Source organism: Lissotriton vulgaris, chromosome 2_1, assembly GCF_964263255.1.
Source record: "Lissotriton vulgaris chromosome 2_1, aLisVul1.2, whole genome shotgun sequence".
NCBI classification, from domain to species: domain Eukaryota; kingdom Metazoa; phylum Chordata; class Amphibia; order Caudata; family Salamandridae; genus Lissotriton; species Lissotriton vulgaris.
In genome coordinates, this window is record NC_141687.1 from 1,758,455,563 (window position 1) to 1,758,476,487 (window position 20,925).

A 20,925-nucleotide genomic window follows, 5' to 3' on the forward strand; every position below is an offset into this window, starting at 1 on the left:
CTGGCGTGGGTGAACTGGACGCATACTGTTGGTTTACTGGTAATGATAAGCCCCTAACGAATGTATAACATAAGGATCATAGGAACAACTCTGCATGCTTACTATGTTAACCTTAAATACAAGCAAGAGCTTGGCCTTCTCGTGTTTGCACACGGACATTTGGCCGCATAAAGCATTAAACAATTGCATACCTTTTACATACAAGCCTGCTATCCTTTCATCTGTGTATCGTTTGTTGGAGCAGAACTCGGCTTTTGTAATTTATCACAGAATCCGTGTTTCACATTTCGTGGTTCGTTTGTTTTCCCTGTCCCTCGCTCGGTAAAAATAAATGTGCTACAAGAGAACTTAATTAAAATATAATGTATTCTTTCGGCTATCGTTTTTCGAATGTTTGGCAGTAGTGCCACCAAGCGTCACAAAACGAAAATTCAGAAAATTTAACAGTAATGTGGGCCGTAGAGGAAGATGGGACAGCATTTAGGCATGTCTCGCTTGCTTGAACAACTGTCCCTCCAGCATCTCTTGCGAGGTAAACACCATGGGCCTTATTCACAAAGATAAAGTAAACTTTTGGTGCAAATTTACTATCTTTTTGATATTCACAAACTACGGGTATCTACAAAATCTCCACGCAACACAGCGCAGCCTCAGCGAGGCTGTGTTGCATTGCGCGACAGGGATGGAACGGGAGAGCGCCATATATTTAAAGATATGGCTCTCTCCTCCCCTTTCCTTTGCACCGGCGCTGATTTCAGCTGCTGTGACACCTTAACGCTAGGGTGTGTGCATGAGTGTGGCATAGGTTTTATAGTGGATGGGTGCCCTTCATGTACAAAATACTATTCTAGGCACAATGCAAAGCTTTTCCCACTTTGCATGCGTGCTGCACAGTGCAATACGTATGCAAAGTCCAAAAAGGAAGGAGAAATGAAAGCATTTCTGCTTTCTTGCGCCTAGTTGAAAAGGGTGCTAAACCCAGTCTACTGTTTTTAGTAAATTGGGTTTAGCATGAGAAACATTGAGTGGTTGTATGGTAATGTCCATGCACCATCCTTGGTCCACCCCCATGGCGCTAAATAATGTGAAGCAGCACAATGCGTTGCTTAGCAGTTATTTTACGTTATTTTCAGTGCTGGAAACTCAATTGTGAAAAAAAGATTTTGCGTCACTTTTGTTACTCAAAGACTGCGTACAATCTTAGTAAATCTCCCCCTACGTGTGCAGTGTTACGTGAGTATCTTTACAACAGTCTCTGCAGTTGTAAAGTAACTACACGTAAAATTACAGTCGGGGTTTTTGAATTGCATAAAATAGTGAACTTGCACCAAAAGTGTTAGTTTACCTTTTGAATAAGACCTCAAGCCTTGGGGAACTGACGGTTGAATCGCTAATGTGCCTGCTGAGGATATCCGCACCTGTGGGACCCTTATTTGGTTGGTCAGATTTTCTGTTACCATCTTCCTCCAAAATACCTCTTTTGTATGAGTGGGAACCAGCATAGGTAAAGTACAGATGTCGGACAAATTCTAGTTTAGTTAATGAGAACAACTTTTTCATTGTAGAACCTGCTCTTGGATATTCAAAGAGAAATACATGGCATACACCTGAATGTGCAATCCCTCATGGCGGTGTGTGTCCCATCATCGACAGCTGGGATCGATAGTGGGCTGTATCAAAGTAGAATTACAAAACCATGAATTTTTTTGGATCCGAAAGACATCTGATTTACACAAATTGAAATTGGGGGAATTTCACATCTGCTGCAGACTGGATAGTGGAGCTTGGTGTCATAGGCACACATGGAACACATTGATTCTTTAGAATGTTGAGTCCTGCAGGATAAAAAACAGTTTACCAGATTTAAGGCTGAACCTAGTATCCAAACCGAGGAGAGCCACTTACGAAGGAGTGGATGTTCATCGGTGATGTAATAAAAGCAATGCTCTAACTCTGCTGCTATCACTTCCATTCTGAAATCACCCAGTACTACCAAAGCATCTCTGTCTTTGTTTATTCTAGGAAAAAAATCTGATGGGGGCGGTGAAAAACACAACCCAAACATGGTGTATGGTGAGGACAATTCATGTTTGTGAAGGATTCCATACGTTTTTTGCAGTACTCTCACTGAAATTATATGAGGCGAAAGCTTTTATCAATATGGCATCTTGCACATGAGAAAGTCCATCATGGCCTATTGTCCTTAGGCATACTTTCTGATGCAGTCTTCGCAAATTGTGGCACTCCATTGTCTAGTGTTACGAACATAAACATTGGCATGCAGCCACACCCAGTTTACAATGCTCTTTTCGTAATAAGATTAGTTATGGTTAAGTTGTTAGAAAAGCAGAGAACCCTGCTATTTATTTGTGATAGTGGATTTAAAATGCACATTGTACCAACAGGCAGGATGATGTAGATGTCGGGTTCTTACAGATGTTGTGGTGTAGTTTCCACGAATCCATAGGACCTGTGCATTCGTTTGGACAACATAAACTGTGGGTAAGGTACCTAGACTGATTCCAGGCATCCCCGCGGTTTATGTTGGCCGTGAGACCAGATAGTTCACAGTGTCACCATAAGCCCCCCTAACCTTACCAGGGAGCAACGGTTTCTGGCAACCACTGAACATGATAACCCTGAACCCTCAGGTATTGTGTTAACTGATCCAAACCTTTCGCTCAGTCACTCATGCTTACATGTGAGAAATATACAGAATACACAGTGGGACGTTTTCAATATATTTATTGAACCAAGGTTATTCTTGTATAGAATACATGTGCTGCGATAATCAGTAGACTGAAGCAGATGAAAGGGATTATGAACATCAAAAGAGTAAATAGTAGGTACAGCTCTACCATAGTGCTAAAACAGTGCATATATGCAGGCATATAAACAAGGCAGTAATCAGGCATACTCCTACTATGCAAACCCAACTCTACGTGTGCCTAGAGTGTGTGTAGGTGTAGAGGGAAAAATCTCCCAACCCCATTACCTGGTGAGAGAGAATGAAGGACCCCATCTTGGTCATGAACTGGACATCCCTCAAGAGATGTCAGACTGCTGAATGGCGAATCTCAGCCTGCAGAGACCGTCGGTGTCAGCTGAAGCGCCTCCTCTGCTAATTTAGCTATTGGGATAGAAAGCAGCCTTGTGATGTACAATATAGATTAGTGATGTTATGGATATGTACATAGCTCTGACATCCCGTGGATGAAAATAGAACAACATTTGTACATAGTGCGTAAAGAGGCCATGTACATGGTGTTCGAGGCATCATGCTAATGTGCAAAGTTAGATGTGGAAACAAAGTAGTTTCAGAGAGGCGAATCTGACATTGTCGTGTATGCAAATATGTGGGAAAGATAATGGCAGAAATATTATTGTGAAAAAGAGGACAATTTAAGAAATGAGCAGCTTCACTACATAGGCCTAACCCGGGAAAATAACACACACTACTTATACTAAGGGTTGATATATAAAAGCTTTCTAAAAAGCCAACAAGCCATAACGCAAACAAAACAAGGTCTAAAACCACTTTTAAAATCATCTAAAAGCAAGCTTCCCAATAAAATATTCATAAAAAGAATTTAAAAGTCATTATACATATTTGAAATTCAAAGCACTCAGAAAGCCACGGTGCCTAGAAAAATAAAGCAAGAAGCTGTTTATCCATTTTCGTTTGTTTCTTAAAAACAGGGCAAATGGTTCCCACCACACGGAAAGGTCAATTGTTTATGTGTTCCGAGTTGTAGTCGCAACAATTATGTTGCTAGCGACAGCAGACAACGTACCCAGAGGCACACCAAAAAGCAGGTGTATAGAGCACAGGTGATTCCATCAAGTTCCCACAGCAGCCACTGAGGGAAGGACTGCATCCTGTAAGCGTATCGTAGATCCGGTGTCCATTTCACTAGGAGTGAGAGCATCCCAGAGTGGCTCAAAGAATGCATTCATCAGCAATGGAATACGCTGGGGACAACAATACCCATTGGCCTTTATGGGGCCCATTAATACTTCACTGTCCAGTGGCACAACCGATTTTGATCCTAAGCATAGATCCAAAATGCATTTGTGGCTGCAAAGCTGGCAGTCCAAAACAGGTTGTATGCAGTGAAACCAAGCAGGCCTGAAGGACAAGAACGAGTGGCCATTTAGTTCTCGAAGTCGAGGTGTGCCAAAGCAGTGTAGCATGCGCTCACAGCATTGCAGCACACACAGTGCTGTCTCCATTTTGAGTTGTACTTGGACGTCCATTACTGAAAATTAAAATCAGGATTCCCGGCACAAGCAGTATGACAAGCAGGAGCCCTCCAAAAACGCTTCCCTACATGGAATATATGAAAGATGGTAGAAACTCTCAAAATCGTCTGAAAGGTGCTAACCAGTCCGGAGCTGATACATTTGAAAAAGTGCACTATTCACTTCGTATCAGACATTTTAAATATATGGTGAACCTGCTCCCAAAAACGCTGCAGGAAGTTAGTGTGGATTAGTTTCTGTATCTCAGATAAGGGCCTTGCAACCTGGAGATCAAATATCCCTCTGGCTGCAGTTAAGGCCAAATCCTTTTGAAAAAGCATGGCTTCCAGTTTGCTCAGAGAATCAAAGCATATGTTGGAAACATTTATCGAAGGCCATACCATTGCCTCCCAAACTGTCTGGGCAGGTGGAAACAATACTTGTGTGCAACAAGTGACTATTGAATAAACGGTTACTGTATAAGCAATGCCTGGTCCATGCCACAATAGCCTGGATCATTCAGCATCAAATAGCTCCCATTCCTGAGCAGCTTTAAAACCGGATGAATCACTGCAGCCGAGTAACCCTTCAGATAACAGGGCAAGTTCGCAACTGAAGTATTGCATGTTCCATGAAGAAAAATGTCCTTGCAAACTAGGACTCCCTTAAAGCATCCTCACAGTTGGAACCACTAAGGAAAACTTCAGTATCCCCATTCCTGCATCTAAATCTGAACGATAATTCCCAGTATTTATGCACATAACCTTCCCCCAGCGCTTCATATGTACCTACCTGCTGGTATTGGAGACAGCATTGAAATTGGAAAGTCGTAACCGGTAGGGTGATGTAACCATGGATTATCCAGTCTATGGATGGTGTCTCAGCCACAGTGAAAGGTAATTGGTCTAATTTTTCAGTGTGCAACATTGTATACCTTGCATCTCTGCATGCTATTACAATCTGTAGTATTGAGGTTACGGCATGAAATGAAATAAGATATGAAACACCAGCATTTGTAAAGCGCACAGGTACCTCCGGAGAGGTGTCCTTGCGCCTATTGCCCAGAGTCACATGGTGCTGGGCTAACCTCCTGCCGTGGATTGAACTGTGAACCCTGTGGTCCGGAGTCAGGCACCCTGGCTACTGCACCACAACTCTTTCACATGGCATGGCACATGGCCAGAATGTAGTGTCTACAATGTCCAGCTCAGTATTACAATGGACCTTGATTGTGACTTTCCATGGTGCTAAATAGTCATGTCTTGATGTTTAATATCCATTGCAGAAGACACTATGTTGCCCAGTGAATACATTTTGGATGATAATGTGGTCATACCATTGCCTGCTTGGAAATTTTCCACAGCTCGTTGTATAGTCATACAAGAAGCGCTTATGCCTTGGGTTCTGAGGACCTAACAAGAAATCCCTTAGATCCATGTCATCAGAAAGAAGGGACACGTGTTGTTTCACCTGAGAGAATGTTGAGGTCTTTAGCCAATCAAGACACAACTTCCCAACACTATATGTAGTCACCACCCCCAGACTGCTCTGTTTGTACATATCGCTGATCAGGCCTATTGATACTAAACCCTTCGGTGTCACCCAGGAATCTAGATTGGCACCCGTTTGTGTTCCTAGGCCAAACCAACCACCACTTCCAATTGGTATTTAATGAATTGAAAGAACTGTTTCATATCATGGTATCCTCACTGTAGTGTGTGAGGTTCTGCCAGTTTTCAAAGCGTGAGAATGCTGGAATGCAAGGTGTATTCAGATCCTTCATCTTGGCTATTCCAAGACAGTAACTCTAGTGCACTATTTTACTTAGGAAAGTGATTTGATGTGGTATGGGTCATGCTTGCTCTAAATAAGGCCTCCGTTCCCTGAACCTGCCAATCTTTTGTCTCCCAAACGTATTTTGTGTCTATGGTATCTTTCTAAAATGTCAAAACCATGAACAGACAGTTGGGAAATAAAGAAAGCAGAGCATATCAGCTTGGAGTTTGTTAGCATATTTGTTCTTTGCTGGTGTAAGTGCAATCCTATATTAATAAGAGACTGGGCCTGATGTGTAAAAACCAGAAAAATAAGCAAACTTTTGTCCAAACATTTTTGAACCAACTTTTGTCGGCGTTGGGCTATTTTATCATTGAATGTAATTGTAAACTGCATGCGATACTGGCTGTGTGTAAAAAATGGGGACCATAATGTTGATAACAAAGAATGTCGCCAAAATCATACTATCATACATCTCATTAGAAAAAGCAACTGATTGCTCTGGATCTGCAAGTAAAATATGCACAGTTTTAATGTCCCAAGCATCAGGGAAAGGGCTGGAGGTGATGATATCATTTAAAGAAATTTTAAACAAATGTGGAATTTGTAAAGGTTCAGTAGTACCATATACATCATCCTTCTGGAACTGGAACTGCTGTAATGTTCATCAGAGACAGGTCCCTTGGCTCACGGTGCGATGATGCATGTGCTTTCAGAACCAAGTTCACAAGTTGTACTGCAGAGCTTTCTGGCAGATAGTGTCTGTTCAGGAGTAGGAAAAAAGACAGTCACCAAGGCAATTCAGAGGACCAGGAATAGTAATCTGATTGTAATCCAAAAATGTAATTAAGGAACAACAGGGTATCTTTTATTTAGCCAAAGATATAGAGTGTACACTCGTAGCCTGAAATAGAGGGACGAGGGGACAAATCAGGTTCACTTGAATCCAATGAGAAGTCATCATCATGCACGAAGTAACCAGACGCAGTCAGGTCTATTTTTGGCAGCTCAGCAGGTTTTGTAGAACTGGGAGATGACGACATAGAAGTCATCAGTTTTTCGAATTGAGATTTCTGTACCACATAAATATAGTGGGGGTCTAGCCCTAAGATGTAAAAAATCTGATATTTCTATGTTATCACACACGAATGACCAATATGGCAATGGCTCATATCCAGCATTAAGAAAAGGGATCTAGAATTTTATATATGTTAATATTTTGGCACCATATGATAGCGCAGTAGACTTTTGGAAAGACCTAGATAAACAACTCCCAGAATTCCCAGACACCCTTGAGATAATAACGGGAGGAGACTTCAATTTACCTATGGATGGCAACATTGACAGAATATCAGTTCATAATTTAATGAGTAACAACTCTCAGAAACAATTGAGAATCTGCTCTAGTAACAATAAGCTAACTGACTTATGGTGACAAAATAATCCGCAGGGAGCCATTACACATTCCACTCATCTCCACACCACTACTTCTCTAGGGTAGACTATTTAATGGTTAGTAACTGCTTACTCCAACTATCACACTCTCCGAATAGACAACCTATAGTAATTTCAACCCATGCTTGCGTGTAACTAGAATTCACCCTGAATAACCTTTCCTCCACTCTAGTGGCTCTTAAATGATGACCTACTTGAGGATGCCAGCAATAGAGAAGAAATAGCAAAGGCTATTATTGACCACTTCCTCAGAGAGAACAATTCTGATGACACATCCCCAATCACAAGATGGTACGCACTAAAAGCCACGCTACGAGGCATTATGACCTAACAGATGGCGTACAAATATAAAGCTATCTCTGAGCAATTCAAATGATTAAAAACGGAAATGCAGGTTCTGGACAAACAACTGAGGCACACCAGGAAATCAGACGTCCTATCTAAACTATGTGCCTAACAATACGAATATAACCAAATGTTAAGTCAGAGCATGGAAATGGGTCGATATTGCAAACGTGGGGAAACTCTGCAGTAGGAATAAAGTCGAGAAAGCCATGGGGAATTATCTGAAATTCGCGAAAAATAAGACACTGATGCCAGCTATACAGAACTCTGAGGAGAAGGTTATCTTAGCAACACAAGGTATCCTTGACTCCTTTGGTTCATTTTATTCGAGATTATATAACTCCAACAAGCCTATACTCCTGTTTGCAGTGCATAAATACCTTGACTCCTGTAACCTCCCTCTGTTATCCAAAGAAGAAGCTCATGATTTTAACAAGCCCATCGTCGAAGATGAAATTAGATCAACGATAAACACTCTCAAATCTGGGAAAGCCCCGGCTTAGATTGGTACTGAGTCAAATTCTACAAAACCTTCACGTAGGGCCACTCCATACGGTATTCCACCATTATGCTACCTCAGGCTCCATTGGTGGCTCGGCTACCGAGGCTATAATGATAGTAATCCCAAAGGAAGGGAAATACTACTTAAATGTTGAAAACTACAGACTGATCTCTCGCATCAATCTTGACTGTAAACTATACACTTAGAGGCATATTACCAAGCTTAAGCGAAAAATATCGCTAAGCTTGGTTAGCGGCCAAAATTATATCGCCGAGCTTCGCCTATTTTTATCGCTTAGGAGCCTTGATATTATCAATGTTTATCTCCTAAGCGATAAAAATCGGCCGAAATGCATGAATATCGATGAAAGGTCCGCGATATTCATGCATTACCGAGCAAATGCTCTTAGCCATGTTATCCACCTACCATTTGATAACATGGCTAAGAACTGCTCTGGGCAGGCGTTAGCTTTTGGAGATAATCGCGCTTAGCCATGCGATGTTAGCAACTGTTTCCAGTCGCTAACATCTTGGCACGCCCACTTTGCATATCATTAGCTATCGCCTATTAGCTGTCGCTAACTGGTGTTAGCGACAGCTAGGTAATAGGGCGATTAAATTGTCGCCGCTTTAGCGGGAAAAATTCCAGCTAAAGCGGCGATAAGACCCTTGGTAATATGCCCCTTAGATTCCTGCCTGTAGCTTGGATTCAGTAATACAAAACCTGGGAGTTAGCTCGCAAACTGGATTCCTTATACAACATCAGAACATTTTGCTACGTCCTGTAAAAAGCAAAATTAACACACCCACCTACTGCCGCCCTCGCACTGTATGCAGAGAAGGACTTCAACAAGGTCTCCTGGTCCTTTCTGCAGGCAGTCGTACACAGATACCAACTAGGTATATTATCATGGCTTTATATTAAAACCCAACAGCGAGGGTCAGGTTCAATGGTGATCTGTCTCAACCATTTACGCTGACCCAGGGGACTCGACAGGGCTGTCCGCTTTCACCCCTGTTCCTACTATTTGGTCCTCAAACCATTAATTTCCTCATTCAGGGACAACCCCGCTATTATAGGCATTAATTTTAGTTCAGGTAGACAAGTGGTGGCAGTCTTTGCCGAAAACATGCTCTTTCTTGTTCACTGAGGTAGCTCCAGGGGCTATTCCAATCATTTTGAAAGAAATTGAAAGGTACTCACTAGTAGCAAGTTATTCTTTGAACAAGGACAGAACTGAGGTATTCCCCCAAAAGTAAACTGCACGTCTACGGTATTTGGAGACCTTTTTATAAAGTGGTAACCAAATGCTATCAAATACCTAGGTATCTAATTTGGCACTGACCTTAAGCAATCCATATCTATCAACAAACAAAAAACCTTTTGCCAAAATAAAAAACCTACCTAATACTTAGTCCCTGAAAAATGCGCCCTGTGGGGTCGATGGATACTGTTAAAATGATAGTAGCTCCTCTGGTCAATTTTATCGCCAGCATGCTCCCAGTGGTCGTCTCTCCCACCTTTTTTTAAATCAGTGGATAAATATATATATGACTTTTTATGGAAGAACAAAAAGGAAAGAATTTCTATAAGCACTTTGAAAATGAGTAAATCCTCTGGTGGTATAAACCTCCCTAACTACCCACAATATCAGCTGGCATTCCTCATAGCTTAGAGATCATGGCCGTTTCGGATGCTTGAGAACTGCCTCCCCCATGGCTTCTCATAGAGGGTCAGCTATTGTGCCCCTTACCTCTCAGTGACACCATCACTGTACACAATATCTCCAAGCTCCCTGTGGATCACTCAGAATCTATAATAATGATTAGAATGTCGGCTCTTTTACAGCTTGATAAGCATCTAGAGTATCATTCGGCTGGCTCCACTGTGGCCTCCCTCTGGCGTAACCGCAAGACTAAACTAGATGGGCGGATGGTATTCTAGGGCTCATGGGCGAGGAAAGGCATACACTCTTTAGGAGATCTAGGCTCCCACTCATATCCTATTCCGTTTTCATCCCTACAACTGAAATTTCGAGCTACCCAACATAGATGTTTATACATTTCTGAGATTGAAAAGTGGCATGGGTGGATTGAGGTCTTCGCATATACCAGACCTTCCCGGACGGCAGAGTAACTACAGAGAAAAGGTCACATTACATCGCATATTTATATATATATATATATATACTTTTAGATTCTCCCAAAGGGTATGTACTGAGATCGTTTGCACGGACATGGGAAATTCACGTAAATTCCTCACCTCACATGACGTTCCCAGACACCACATGGCTGAAATGATGGCGATCTCCCAGCTCTAGCACAATCCTGATTCTGCTCCATTCACAAGTCATATTGGATGCTATTGAGACTCCATAAGACTGGTCTAAGAGCCTCTGATAACCTATTGCCAATGTGAGGAGGGGGTGGGGGCCCTTAATCATATGTTTTTTAACCTGTAAGATGGCTCGTCCACTATGGGAAAGGCTACAGACATTGATACACAAAATAACTGGCGTAGCTTTAGAAATCGATTTTTTAACTATTGCTTTGGGCTTACATGCAAATCCGTATGCAGCAGATATTACTGAAAAGTCCTTAGTGTTGATTGACCTTCTCCTGTCTCTGGGCACCAAGACAATACTTTCAAACTGGATGGATGTATGACGTTACAACGCATGCTTTTACCACGCATGCCTTTACAACGCGGTTTTTACAACGCATGCCTTTACAACGCATAGTGCTTTGGGGCGCTGGATAGTGAATCATTTAATTTACTATTCCAACTCCAGTGCCCGTGGATAGTAGGGAAGGTGTTGGATAGTAAATTAAACCTATTCCCTATCCTAGAGTGCCCCCCAGCGCAATGCGTTGTAAGGGTTTGCGTTATAAAAGTTGCGTCGTAATGGTAGTGCGTTGTAAAATTTTCGTTGTAAAGGTTGTTTACCTTTAAGGAACACCACACAGTGCCTCTGGTTCCATAAATATTTACAGAGAAGCAAACCTCAATAAAGTCTGTTCCCTACCTATAGAAGGTGATCAGTGTTTGTTTCTCGACCTCTGCGGAGCACTCCGTGGGACCCGACCACAATTCCTGGTAGTTCTATCAGCCAGACTCAGGGTAGCGTCTCTCTCCCTATCGTTCCCTCTTTACTTCTCTTCGTCTGCCCCTTCTTTCTCTGGGGTTTCTCGCTTCTTTCCCTTCTTTCTATGAGCCCTTCTATCATTGCCATTTTACACTTCTTTTATGTAAGGGTCCCCACAATCTCACTGCGACTCAAACGACTTTCAGATAGATCCTTGACCCTCTATGATTATAATATGACCGTTGTCTGTTCAGCTATAACCGGTCGATCTATGATACATTCCCATTTGCATCCATTGTTACATGTGCTTAGATGTAAAATGTAAATGTATAGGCATTTATATAGCGCACTACTTACCCGGAGGGTCCCAAGGCGCTTCGACCGCTGCGAAACCCTTCCTGGCTTCCCTGAGAGATGGTCCCTTAATGGGTATCTCCAAGGTGAGACCAGGCATCCCCGGCGGTCTGGTGGGGCCGTTAGTGAAGATGAGGCAAGCTAATGCCCAGAGTTGCCGCGTGTGATCGCTGATCAGAGTGGGCACCGAGGCGAGAGAATTATCGAGTCCGCTGACCCTGGTCCAGAAACCTGCAGCGCCGGAAATCGAACCCTGGTCCCGGGCCGTCCTCTGCTCTCCCGCCTCTAACCAGTGAGCCACACTACTTCATGGGCTCTCTTCACTTTATGTACGGGAACAGAATTGTCATGTTAATTCCATATCATGGATCTGCCTGTCTCTTTTTTTTTCTTTGGTAAAAATAATAAAATTATTTTAAAACAAAAAAAGACCTCAGTAATGGAGAAGCAGGCATACTAGAGTCAGATAAAGTTTGTTTTATTATGCTTTGGGGCAGACTTTAGTTAGCTGTCCCCAGTAATGTCACTTATATCCTAACACAACAGAGTTGGGCCTTTTTATTATTCGATACAGTGCGATTTTGGTCTAGAGGCTGTGTGTCTGTGAGGGAAACTACCCTGTTTCTTTTTGTTAGGGTGTGTTATGGAGGTGGGGGGGGCTTAAAATGGTTTGCACTGAATACATTAGAATTACTGTTAGAATTTGTGTATGGTGATTGTACTTTTTGTTTGATTATTCTGAACAATGCTGTGGGTTTCCACTGAAAACTTTATCAACAAAGTGGAATTATAGTAAAAAAAAGTCTGTGCCTAATTGATGCAAGCATAGAATACTCATGGCCTAATGCGCAAAATCCATTGAAAGCACACCTACAACCTACTTCTTTTTCAGGTACTCACACAGCAGACACACACAGCCCACGCTTCTTTCAGTGAGAGTTTTACGATAAACACAGTGTCTTCAAACGTGTTATACCAAGCCAATATTGATTCTTAGCCTGAAATTTCTTCAGTGAGCCTCTCACATTACAAAAAAGCACACAGAACCACTATTTAGGTTTCACCTAAGTGAAAGCTGAGCACTGCGCAGCTTTTTGCGCAGGCAAAAACCTAATGAGAATACTATGTGGCTTGTTAAACATTGGCTGACGAAGCTGCAACTAGTGCAGTCTGAAGGTTTGTTACAAACGCCATGGAGACGATTTGTCATCCTCTAAACTCTTTTACTTGTCTTGAAAATAATTATCTTACAATAGATGCTGTCGGTGGAATTCACGAATGATCATTTGGGAAGTGAGAAAAAGGGGGGCCTTATCTCCAAAGAAATTAGACTCGGTGGAGTGATGGCAACAGGGAAGTGGTGAATTGTATACAAAGGGATTGGTAGGACGGTTTTATAGCTAGCACTGATTCCACGTTTTTTTGTTACCGCTGTGATTTATATTGCTTTGTATTATTTCTAGAATTCCAATGCTATCCTAGCTGTTTGGCTTCGAGGCTAGATCTGATTTTGGTACCCTTGTAAACCTTTGTCACAAAACCTATACATTTGTGTGAATTATGTTTCAGACAGAAGATTATAATTACCGAGCAGAAGTGAGAAAACTCATCCCTCATTTGAAATATTTGGATGAAGTGCCAGTGGACCAGGTCTGCCGTCGTCCTTCTAATGTCCTCAATGAAGACTGGCTTATGGTCAAGGAGTCCATCAAGGAAAGCAACATAGTTCAAGATGATGTGCAACGTGGTATGTATTCATATAAGTGAATTTCCTGCTTTGAAAATCTGCTTATTTTCTATTGCCCGTAAACCCCATGTTTTGTATTAAGAAGTGGTGAACCTTTAGCTCATTAACTGAGACCTGTAAAGCCAGAGCTTTCTGAGACATATAATGAATCATTCTTTGATTCCAGCTGTTGGGGGAGTCACAAAGGATGCATTGATATGCAATGTGGAGAAGTGTGGCTCACTGGTTAGAGGAGGCAGACCTGGAAGCAGAGGTCAGCCCGGGACCAGGGTTCAATTCCTGGCTCGGCGGGGTCTTGAGTCCTAAAATGTCCATGGACCCGACAATTCTCTCTCCGGTGCCTACTCGATTCACGGGTTCACACTCTGCGACTCTGGGCAATAGCTTGCTTAATCTCCACAACGGCCCCTCGTGGCGGGATGCCTGGCTTTCACCTTGCGGACACCCTGCCGGGGTTATCTCACAGGGGAATACCAGGTGATTTGTGCTATATAAATTCCTGTACATTTACAAATTCCTGTACATATGTTGGAAAACCTTCTTAATTTATATAGAGATGGGTTTCTGTACAAAAATGCATCTGGAAATGCGATAGTGATATAAGTCACATGCCAGAAATAAGGTTCCTTTAACTGAGTCACTTTATTAATTCTGCATTGTAGATAATTATGAACAAGGTTGTATATGGGTTTGTTCCTCAGTGTAATGGTTGTAACAGGGATTTCAGGGAATACAGACCGTTTATGTCAATAGCAGGCCTGTCAACAAACCCACCATTTGAGCGGAGGAGCGTCGCCCCACAGCTGGAAAATAAAACGGTAATAACGTTTATTTGTTACTGTTTTATTTTTCCGCAATTAGTCTTGAGCTATGTGTAAGGACGGACTAGGCCAGCATTGCAGAGTGGCAGCAGCAGGGAGCTGTGGGCTTTAAAATGTGCATGTCTCTTTAGCCGGTCGCCTTGGGATGGCTAGCCAGACACGTACATTTTAAACTTCTCTAACCTAGCTGTCTTAAACAACTAAGTTAGAAAAAGCACAGGGCTCCAGGGCTCTAAGGAGCGCTGGAAGAGCCTGCTCTATGCAGTCCTAGTGCTCCTTTCATGCTATAAAAGCAGCTCCAGGATTGGGTAGTGCAGTTTCCTGCATCTGTGGCTGTCTGAAGACACCCAAGGTAGGAGGAGGTAGCGCTGCTAGGAAAGGTAACTTTATTTATTTATGTGCCTCCACTACCTCCCTCGGTATATGGCAGGTGCCACTGCCCACAACTGTATTTAGGCACCATAATTCATGTAGGATTGAACTAGGCCTGTACTTTGTATGTGTAGGTAATCTGCCCAGCTAGGAGATGGCCAGCTATCACTCACCTGTATGTCACTGCTTGCAGAAAATACTCTAACACACACTGCAGTTTTATGAACGTCATAAGTTAGTTTAAATGTTTTCTTTCTTATTACATTTTTATAATACACAGACAAATGCTGGTTCACCCTTAGATAACAATTAACTTCCACCACCCCAATTCTCCTCTTTTAAATCTAACTTACCTCCAGGACCCCTCTCCCTTTGTATACCCACTGAATTCAAAAGTGTTGTCATGACATTTCTGCCCTCCATCACCCGAGTCTTGTTGTTTAACGACTGGCATGTCCCCCTGTTCCCTTCTGAATTTGGTTGTTTCCATTTGTCTTCTAATAAAGATCCAAATACATAATTCTAGTACGAGTAGCATTGTAGTCTCTGGGGGCACTGCAGTTCTTTAAAATCTAAGATAAGGAAGTTTTTGCTGCTTTCTAAAGTCCATTTCCTTTCCTTTCTATGTGCTGTCTTGACCATCCTTTCCAATCCTAAGATCTGACAAAGGCCATTTGCCTGGAATGAACATGTGGTCTATTAAATTCCCTGGCGTACTTGCTTCTCGGGCAGATGTGTGGTGCAGCCACCATAGTACCCTCATGGCGACAGCTCTCCCCACTCCCAGGCACATGGCATGCATGCAAATAACGAACACAACACAAATTTGTTATTGGGAAAAATTGCTGCAGGTTTATTACATACAACGTTATGTAATATGGTGGGTTATCTTACGGGCGAACCAAGGGCAGGCAGCATTCTCACCACCTGCCCGCCTGATGAGCCAAGCAGCACTGGAGCGAACCCCATCTGTGCTGCCCCTTCTGGTGATCCTCCTCCGAGATCACGTGACACTTATTACTCACGCCCCTTGCAGGGCGGAGCGTAGCAAGGCAAGCCCCCGGTTGTTCAGGCCCACAACCGCCCGAAGGACCAACAGGGCGCCAACATGGTTTCCAGGAACCTCCCATGAGGTTCCTGGGCTCTGGCACCCCTATGTGCCGTGCAGAGGTACCCTTCTGTACCCAGTTGCTTCCAGATCGCCCTGTAACTCCACCTGCAACGAAAAAAGGTACAAGATTACAACATTCTCACCATCATTCCTACCCCCGACCACGCCGGGTAAGCGGTAGGGTGGAAGACGGCGTGTCCTGCGAGGCAGCGGCCGCGCGTGTCCGGTGCGACGACAAAGAGGTCGTCGGCGTGGCGAGGTGGGGGATATATATATACTCCTCGCCCCGCCTATCGCACCGGACATGACGCAGCACTGCCCGTGCCCAGGAGGGGACTCCCTGAGAGTCCCTGCTCCTATGGGAGGAAAGGGGGGTGTGGAATGCCTGAGGGCACTAGAGGGCCGCCCTCTTGAGTGGCCTCCTGCGGTGGCCTCGGGCAGCCGCAGAGGGGCTTGTTCTGGAGAGCAGGACTCGGGATTCGGTCACCGGCGCTGGCAGCAGCTCAGCTCAGCTCAGCATCATGTGACTCTAGGCAGCAGCTCACTTAATCCCTCCAATGGCTATCAGCCCCTGGGTCCCCTTATGGGTGATAAGTTGCGCTTTAAAAATATGGAATTTAGATTTAAGGGTACTAGACACAGGGAAGACCACAGGACATGCGTTAGTTAATGTACCATTATCACCACAGTCTCTACAGCCTAACCTTCCTTCCAGGATGATCCATATATAACTCCAGGTGCTTTGGCATATACATGATAGCAATATAATATTTTGAAAAGGAATTCTCTGCCACCACATAACCCACAGAATTATTTGCTCCAATTAAGATGTCCTGTCAGTAGTGTTTGTCTTGGGTTAGCCCTAATTCCTATTACCACTCTTCTGAAATGTGATCTTTCTGTTGTCCCGAGAACTGTTCAGTAGTCAAAAAATGTACACTATGGTATGGCTATTGTCATTATAGTTGAAGAATTTCTCAAGGGGGGAGAGTGCCCCACGGCTCCTTCTTTTATCAGTGGGTGTGGCACCCACTGACTGCCCTGCATTTATCAAGATATTTTATTCTTTGACTACCCAAAAGTTTGCTTATCCTGCTTGAAAGTCTTAATCGCCCTCTGTTCCTCATAACCCATAGAGTATATATTTTACTGTTTGACATCCCCTCTCTACCCAGACCCCATAGGCCTCTCTCTTCATGTCCTGTGCAAAGTCTTTATTATCTCATTGCAGAGTGAATAGGAATGGGTATGTGGTAAACGAGTGCCACTGCAGGCCCAAATATTCAATGTTGCACTGGTAATTGGAAACATGTACAGCTTATTTCCCATTGCATACTCAATCCTACTAAACAGCGCCCAGCCTCTTCTTCATAACCCCTACCACTTAACCCTCTCTGAAGCTAGCAGGATCCTACTTTATATTTTATCTCGTAGTAAATTACGGTTAGAGGAGGAATCCTGTGTTTGAAGCCAAGCTTTGGCCCATGCCAAAGACCGGTCACCTCGTAGTAGAAAGCACCACTAGGTCTTGGCCAGGACTTCTCTCTGGCTTCCCCATGCAACAGCAGAGTTTTCCGTATTGCAGTCATTCTCCTCCTCAGTCTGCAACCTGTTCTTCATCTATCTCTGAAGTCTGCATTGTCTCTGATGTCTCTGCCACATTTAGTCTACATTTGTTTGATTGCACCCAGGCGACCTGCCATGATTTTCTCTCACACAGATATCTTGCTATGCTTTGTGCCAGTTCATTCTGTTCCATTATTTACTTCTCTGTTCTGCTGAATGCAAATGATGCGTGCCTTTTAGATTCTCTTTGTTCAGATCAATTCTGATGATTGTCTTTCCTGTCAAATATAATGACTGTGGTGACTACGGGGCATATTAACAAGGGGGTTTATCTCCGCTTTTTTGGCTTTAAAAGCCAAGAAAGCGGAGATAAAATGATCTCCCTATTACCTAGCTGTCGCTAACACCAGTTAGCGACAGCTAGTAGGAGATAGCGACCATCTTGGGCCCAGCATTGCATATCAGTGATATTTATCACTAATGACATGCAAAGTGGGCGTGCCAAGATGTTAGCGACTGGAAACAGTCGCTAACATCGCTATCTCCTATTACCAACTTTTGGAGATATTCGCGCTAAGCGCGAATATCTCCAAAAGCTAACACCTGCCCTGAGCAGTTCTTAGCCATGTTATCCAATGGGAGGTGGATAACATGGCTAAGAGCATTAGCTCGGTAATGCATAAATATTGCTGACTTTTCAGCGATATTCATGTATTGTGGACGACTTTTATCGCACTTGCGATAAACCTTGGTAATACCAAGTTTTATCTGCGATAAAAAACCGCTGCAGCTCAGCGGTAATTTTTTGTCTCTAACCAAGCAATAGCGATAATTATCGCTATTGCTTGGTAATATGCCCCTACATCTTTATATGACTGCAGGACAGTTTCAGGTCTAAAAGGTGTTTTGTAGCACAGTTACTGAAAGGTGTTGATAGATCTGCATCAGTACTCCTTTCCGGGTATTAACCAAAATAAGGGGCCATATTATCAAGAACGCCAATAACATTATCGCCGCTTTAGCGGCAGGAAACTGCCGCTAAAGCGGCGATAAGGGGCTTGATAATATGCCCTTGTGAATTCCCATAGAAGCCCAGGTTCTGGTGTGAACCTGGGCTGCTATGGGAATTCACAAGGGGTACAAAAGGGGGTGGTGATGGACGGAGCATCTGAATCAATCAAACACTCACCCCCAGTCAAAAGATCTGGGTTTAATCCATCACCGTTCTTTAGCCCACTCTGCCACCCCAGTTCAGACATGGCTATATGCAAATCAGTCTGACCCTCTGCCTCATGGGAACAGTCCAGCCCGAACTGCCAAGCCATGTCTTCCCTGGACCGGAAACAAGCTTCCGAGGACCGGTTTCTGGCATTCCAGCAGTCTTTAGCCCGGCTTGCTTAAATCCAGTGGCAAAGTGAGCAAGGGACTCACGTCTGAGCATACACTGCCACACTTATGGCGGTCAAAAGCGGTACAAAAGGGGGTGGTGATGGACGGAACATCTGAATCAATCAAACACTCACCCCCAGTCAAAAGATCAAGCTATCCATGCTGATGAAGGCTGACAGCCAGAAACCGGTCCTTGGATGCTTGATTCCGGTCTGGGAAAGACATGGCTTGGTAGTTCGGACTGGACTGTTCCCATGAGGCACAGGGTCAGAGTTGATTTGCATATAGCCAGTGTCTAACCCAGGGTGGTGTGGAGTGCAAAAAAACGATGGATTTAGGCCCAGATCCTTGTACTGGGGTGAATGTATGACATTGTTCTACATTCTGTCCATCAACTGTGTTTTTTTGCAATTTTCACCCCGAGTGTGCTGGGTATACTCAGACGTGAGTCCCAGGCTCTCCACTCCACTGGAGTCAAGCTATCCAGGCTGATGAAGGCTGAGAGCCAGAAACCAGTCCTTGGATGGTTGATTCCGGTCTGGGAAAGACATGGCTTGGTAGTTTGGACTGGACTGTTCCCATGAGGCACAGGGTCAGAGCTGATTTGCATATAGCCAGTGTCTAACCCAGGGTGGTGTGGAGTGCAAAAAAACGATGGATTTAAGCCCAGATCCTTGTACTGGGGTGAATGTATGACATTGTTTTACATTCTGTCCATCAACTGTGTTTTTTGCAATGGGAATTCACAAGGGCATATTATCAAGCCCCTTATCGCCGCTTTAGCTGCAGTTTCCTGCCGCTAAAGCGGCGATAATATTATCCCCGTTCTTGATAATATGGCCCAAGGTCTTTTTCATTAAAGTAGTGGAGATGTATAGGCATGTCATATGGGCCTCAATGATCCTGGGCCTGCCCTTTGAGTTTTGTCTGTTTGTATTACAGATCTCCCAGATTTTCCAGAAAGGCTTTGTGTAGATCTTGCACATATGTTTTAAAGTCCTTTCTCTCTGCTCTGACCAGGGCTTCCCTTATACATATGTCGTTTCGCCTGGAGTTGTTCTTTAAATCCTCTTGCTTCTCTTAGCAGGTGATGATTTGTTTGTCTAACATGTGTTGCCTTGCATTGTCTTCCACAAGCTTTAGAGTTATTTCGGTAGATGAGTCTTCAGATGTATGGACTCCCCAGCTCTGCAGCTTCTTTGCTCACGTCTTCCAGTCCTTGCTTCAGGTTATTTCTCAATTAACATATCTCTGCTTTATTTCCTGAAAGAACATTTCTGTGAAGATTTTAGTCACAGCTTCATCTCCCTACTGTGTTAATTCTTTTACTGGAATGCCATTTTGTGACCATATACTATGTCAGGAAGGCCCTTCACATTTATTATGAGCTTCCTGTTGTAGCATGTCCCTGATATTAGAATCACTCCTTCCTCGGTTGCCTGCAATGATTGATTTAGGGGATCTCAGTGTACTGTAACTTGGGTCTTGTAGGTCTTGTTTGGCTTGCAGTTTGGTATGCGATTAGATTCCCCAGGGTTGTGTACTACTTCATGGACCTTTGTGAAGTGCAGCAGTAATGGTGGTGTGGAATGGGTACCTTTCACTGATTGCATAGGACGACCATCAGAGATTTCTCATCTCCTGTAAAATGGGGCACGTTCTACTTGTGTGCCGCTTCCCTTCAGTTCTAAACAAATAACAGATACCTCTTGTACCATAAATTCTGCCAAATAATTATTACAACCACAGAATATTTTCTTTATCTGCGGGTGAATTTTCTTTTTTTTTTCTTTATTCAAGACATTTGAATTGGCTGTACCACATATTAGAGCCCATCTCTTTGCAAACACCAAGACTTACAGTGTGCATTTGGGCAATATCATTATTTTACTTGTTTGTGATTTTGTTTTCGCTTTCTCAGATATAACTAAGTTATACAGTCTTAATGGCTGGTTTACTTTACAGAAAACAGAAAACAATGTACACATAAATCTATACACAGTGGTACAGGAACAAACCATATAAAACATTAAATTCAGTCATCTTGTTCATAATCAATTGAACAGTTCTACTATAATTGTGAGGTAAGGGGTCTCTAGGATTGCTAAGACCTCTATACAAACTGATTTAAGGGTCCATAGTAAAGATGTCAGGGAGAGC

General features: G+C 43.3%; 1 protein-coding gene across 1 annotated transcript in view; it reads left to right on the forward strand.

The window, feature by feature from the left end:
- The window catches only part of LRRC56 (leucine rich repeat containing 56), a 594,120-nt gene that overhangs the window by 375,232 nt on the left and 197,963 nt on the right, over nucleotides 1-20,925 (forward strand). The window contains exon 9 of the mRNA XM_086958939.1: nucleotides 13,329-13,506. Within this exon, the coding sequence (XP_086815065.1) occupies nucleotides 13,329-13,506 (178 nt within the window). The remainder of the gene's footprint in view (nucleotides 1-13,328; nucleotides 13,507-20,925) is intronic.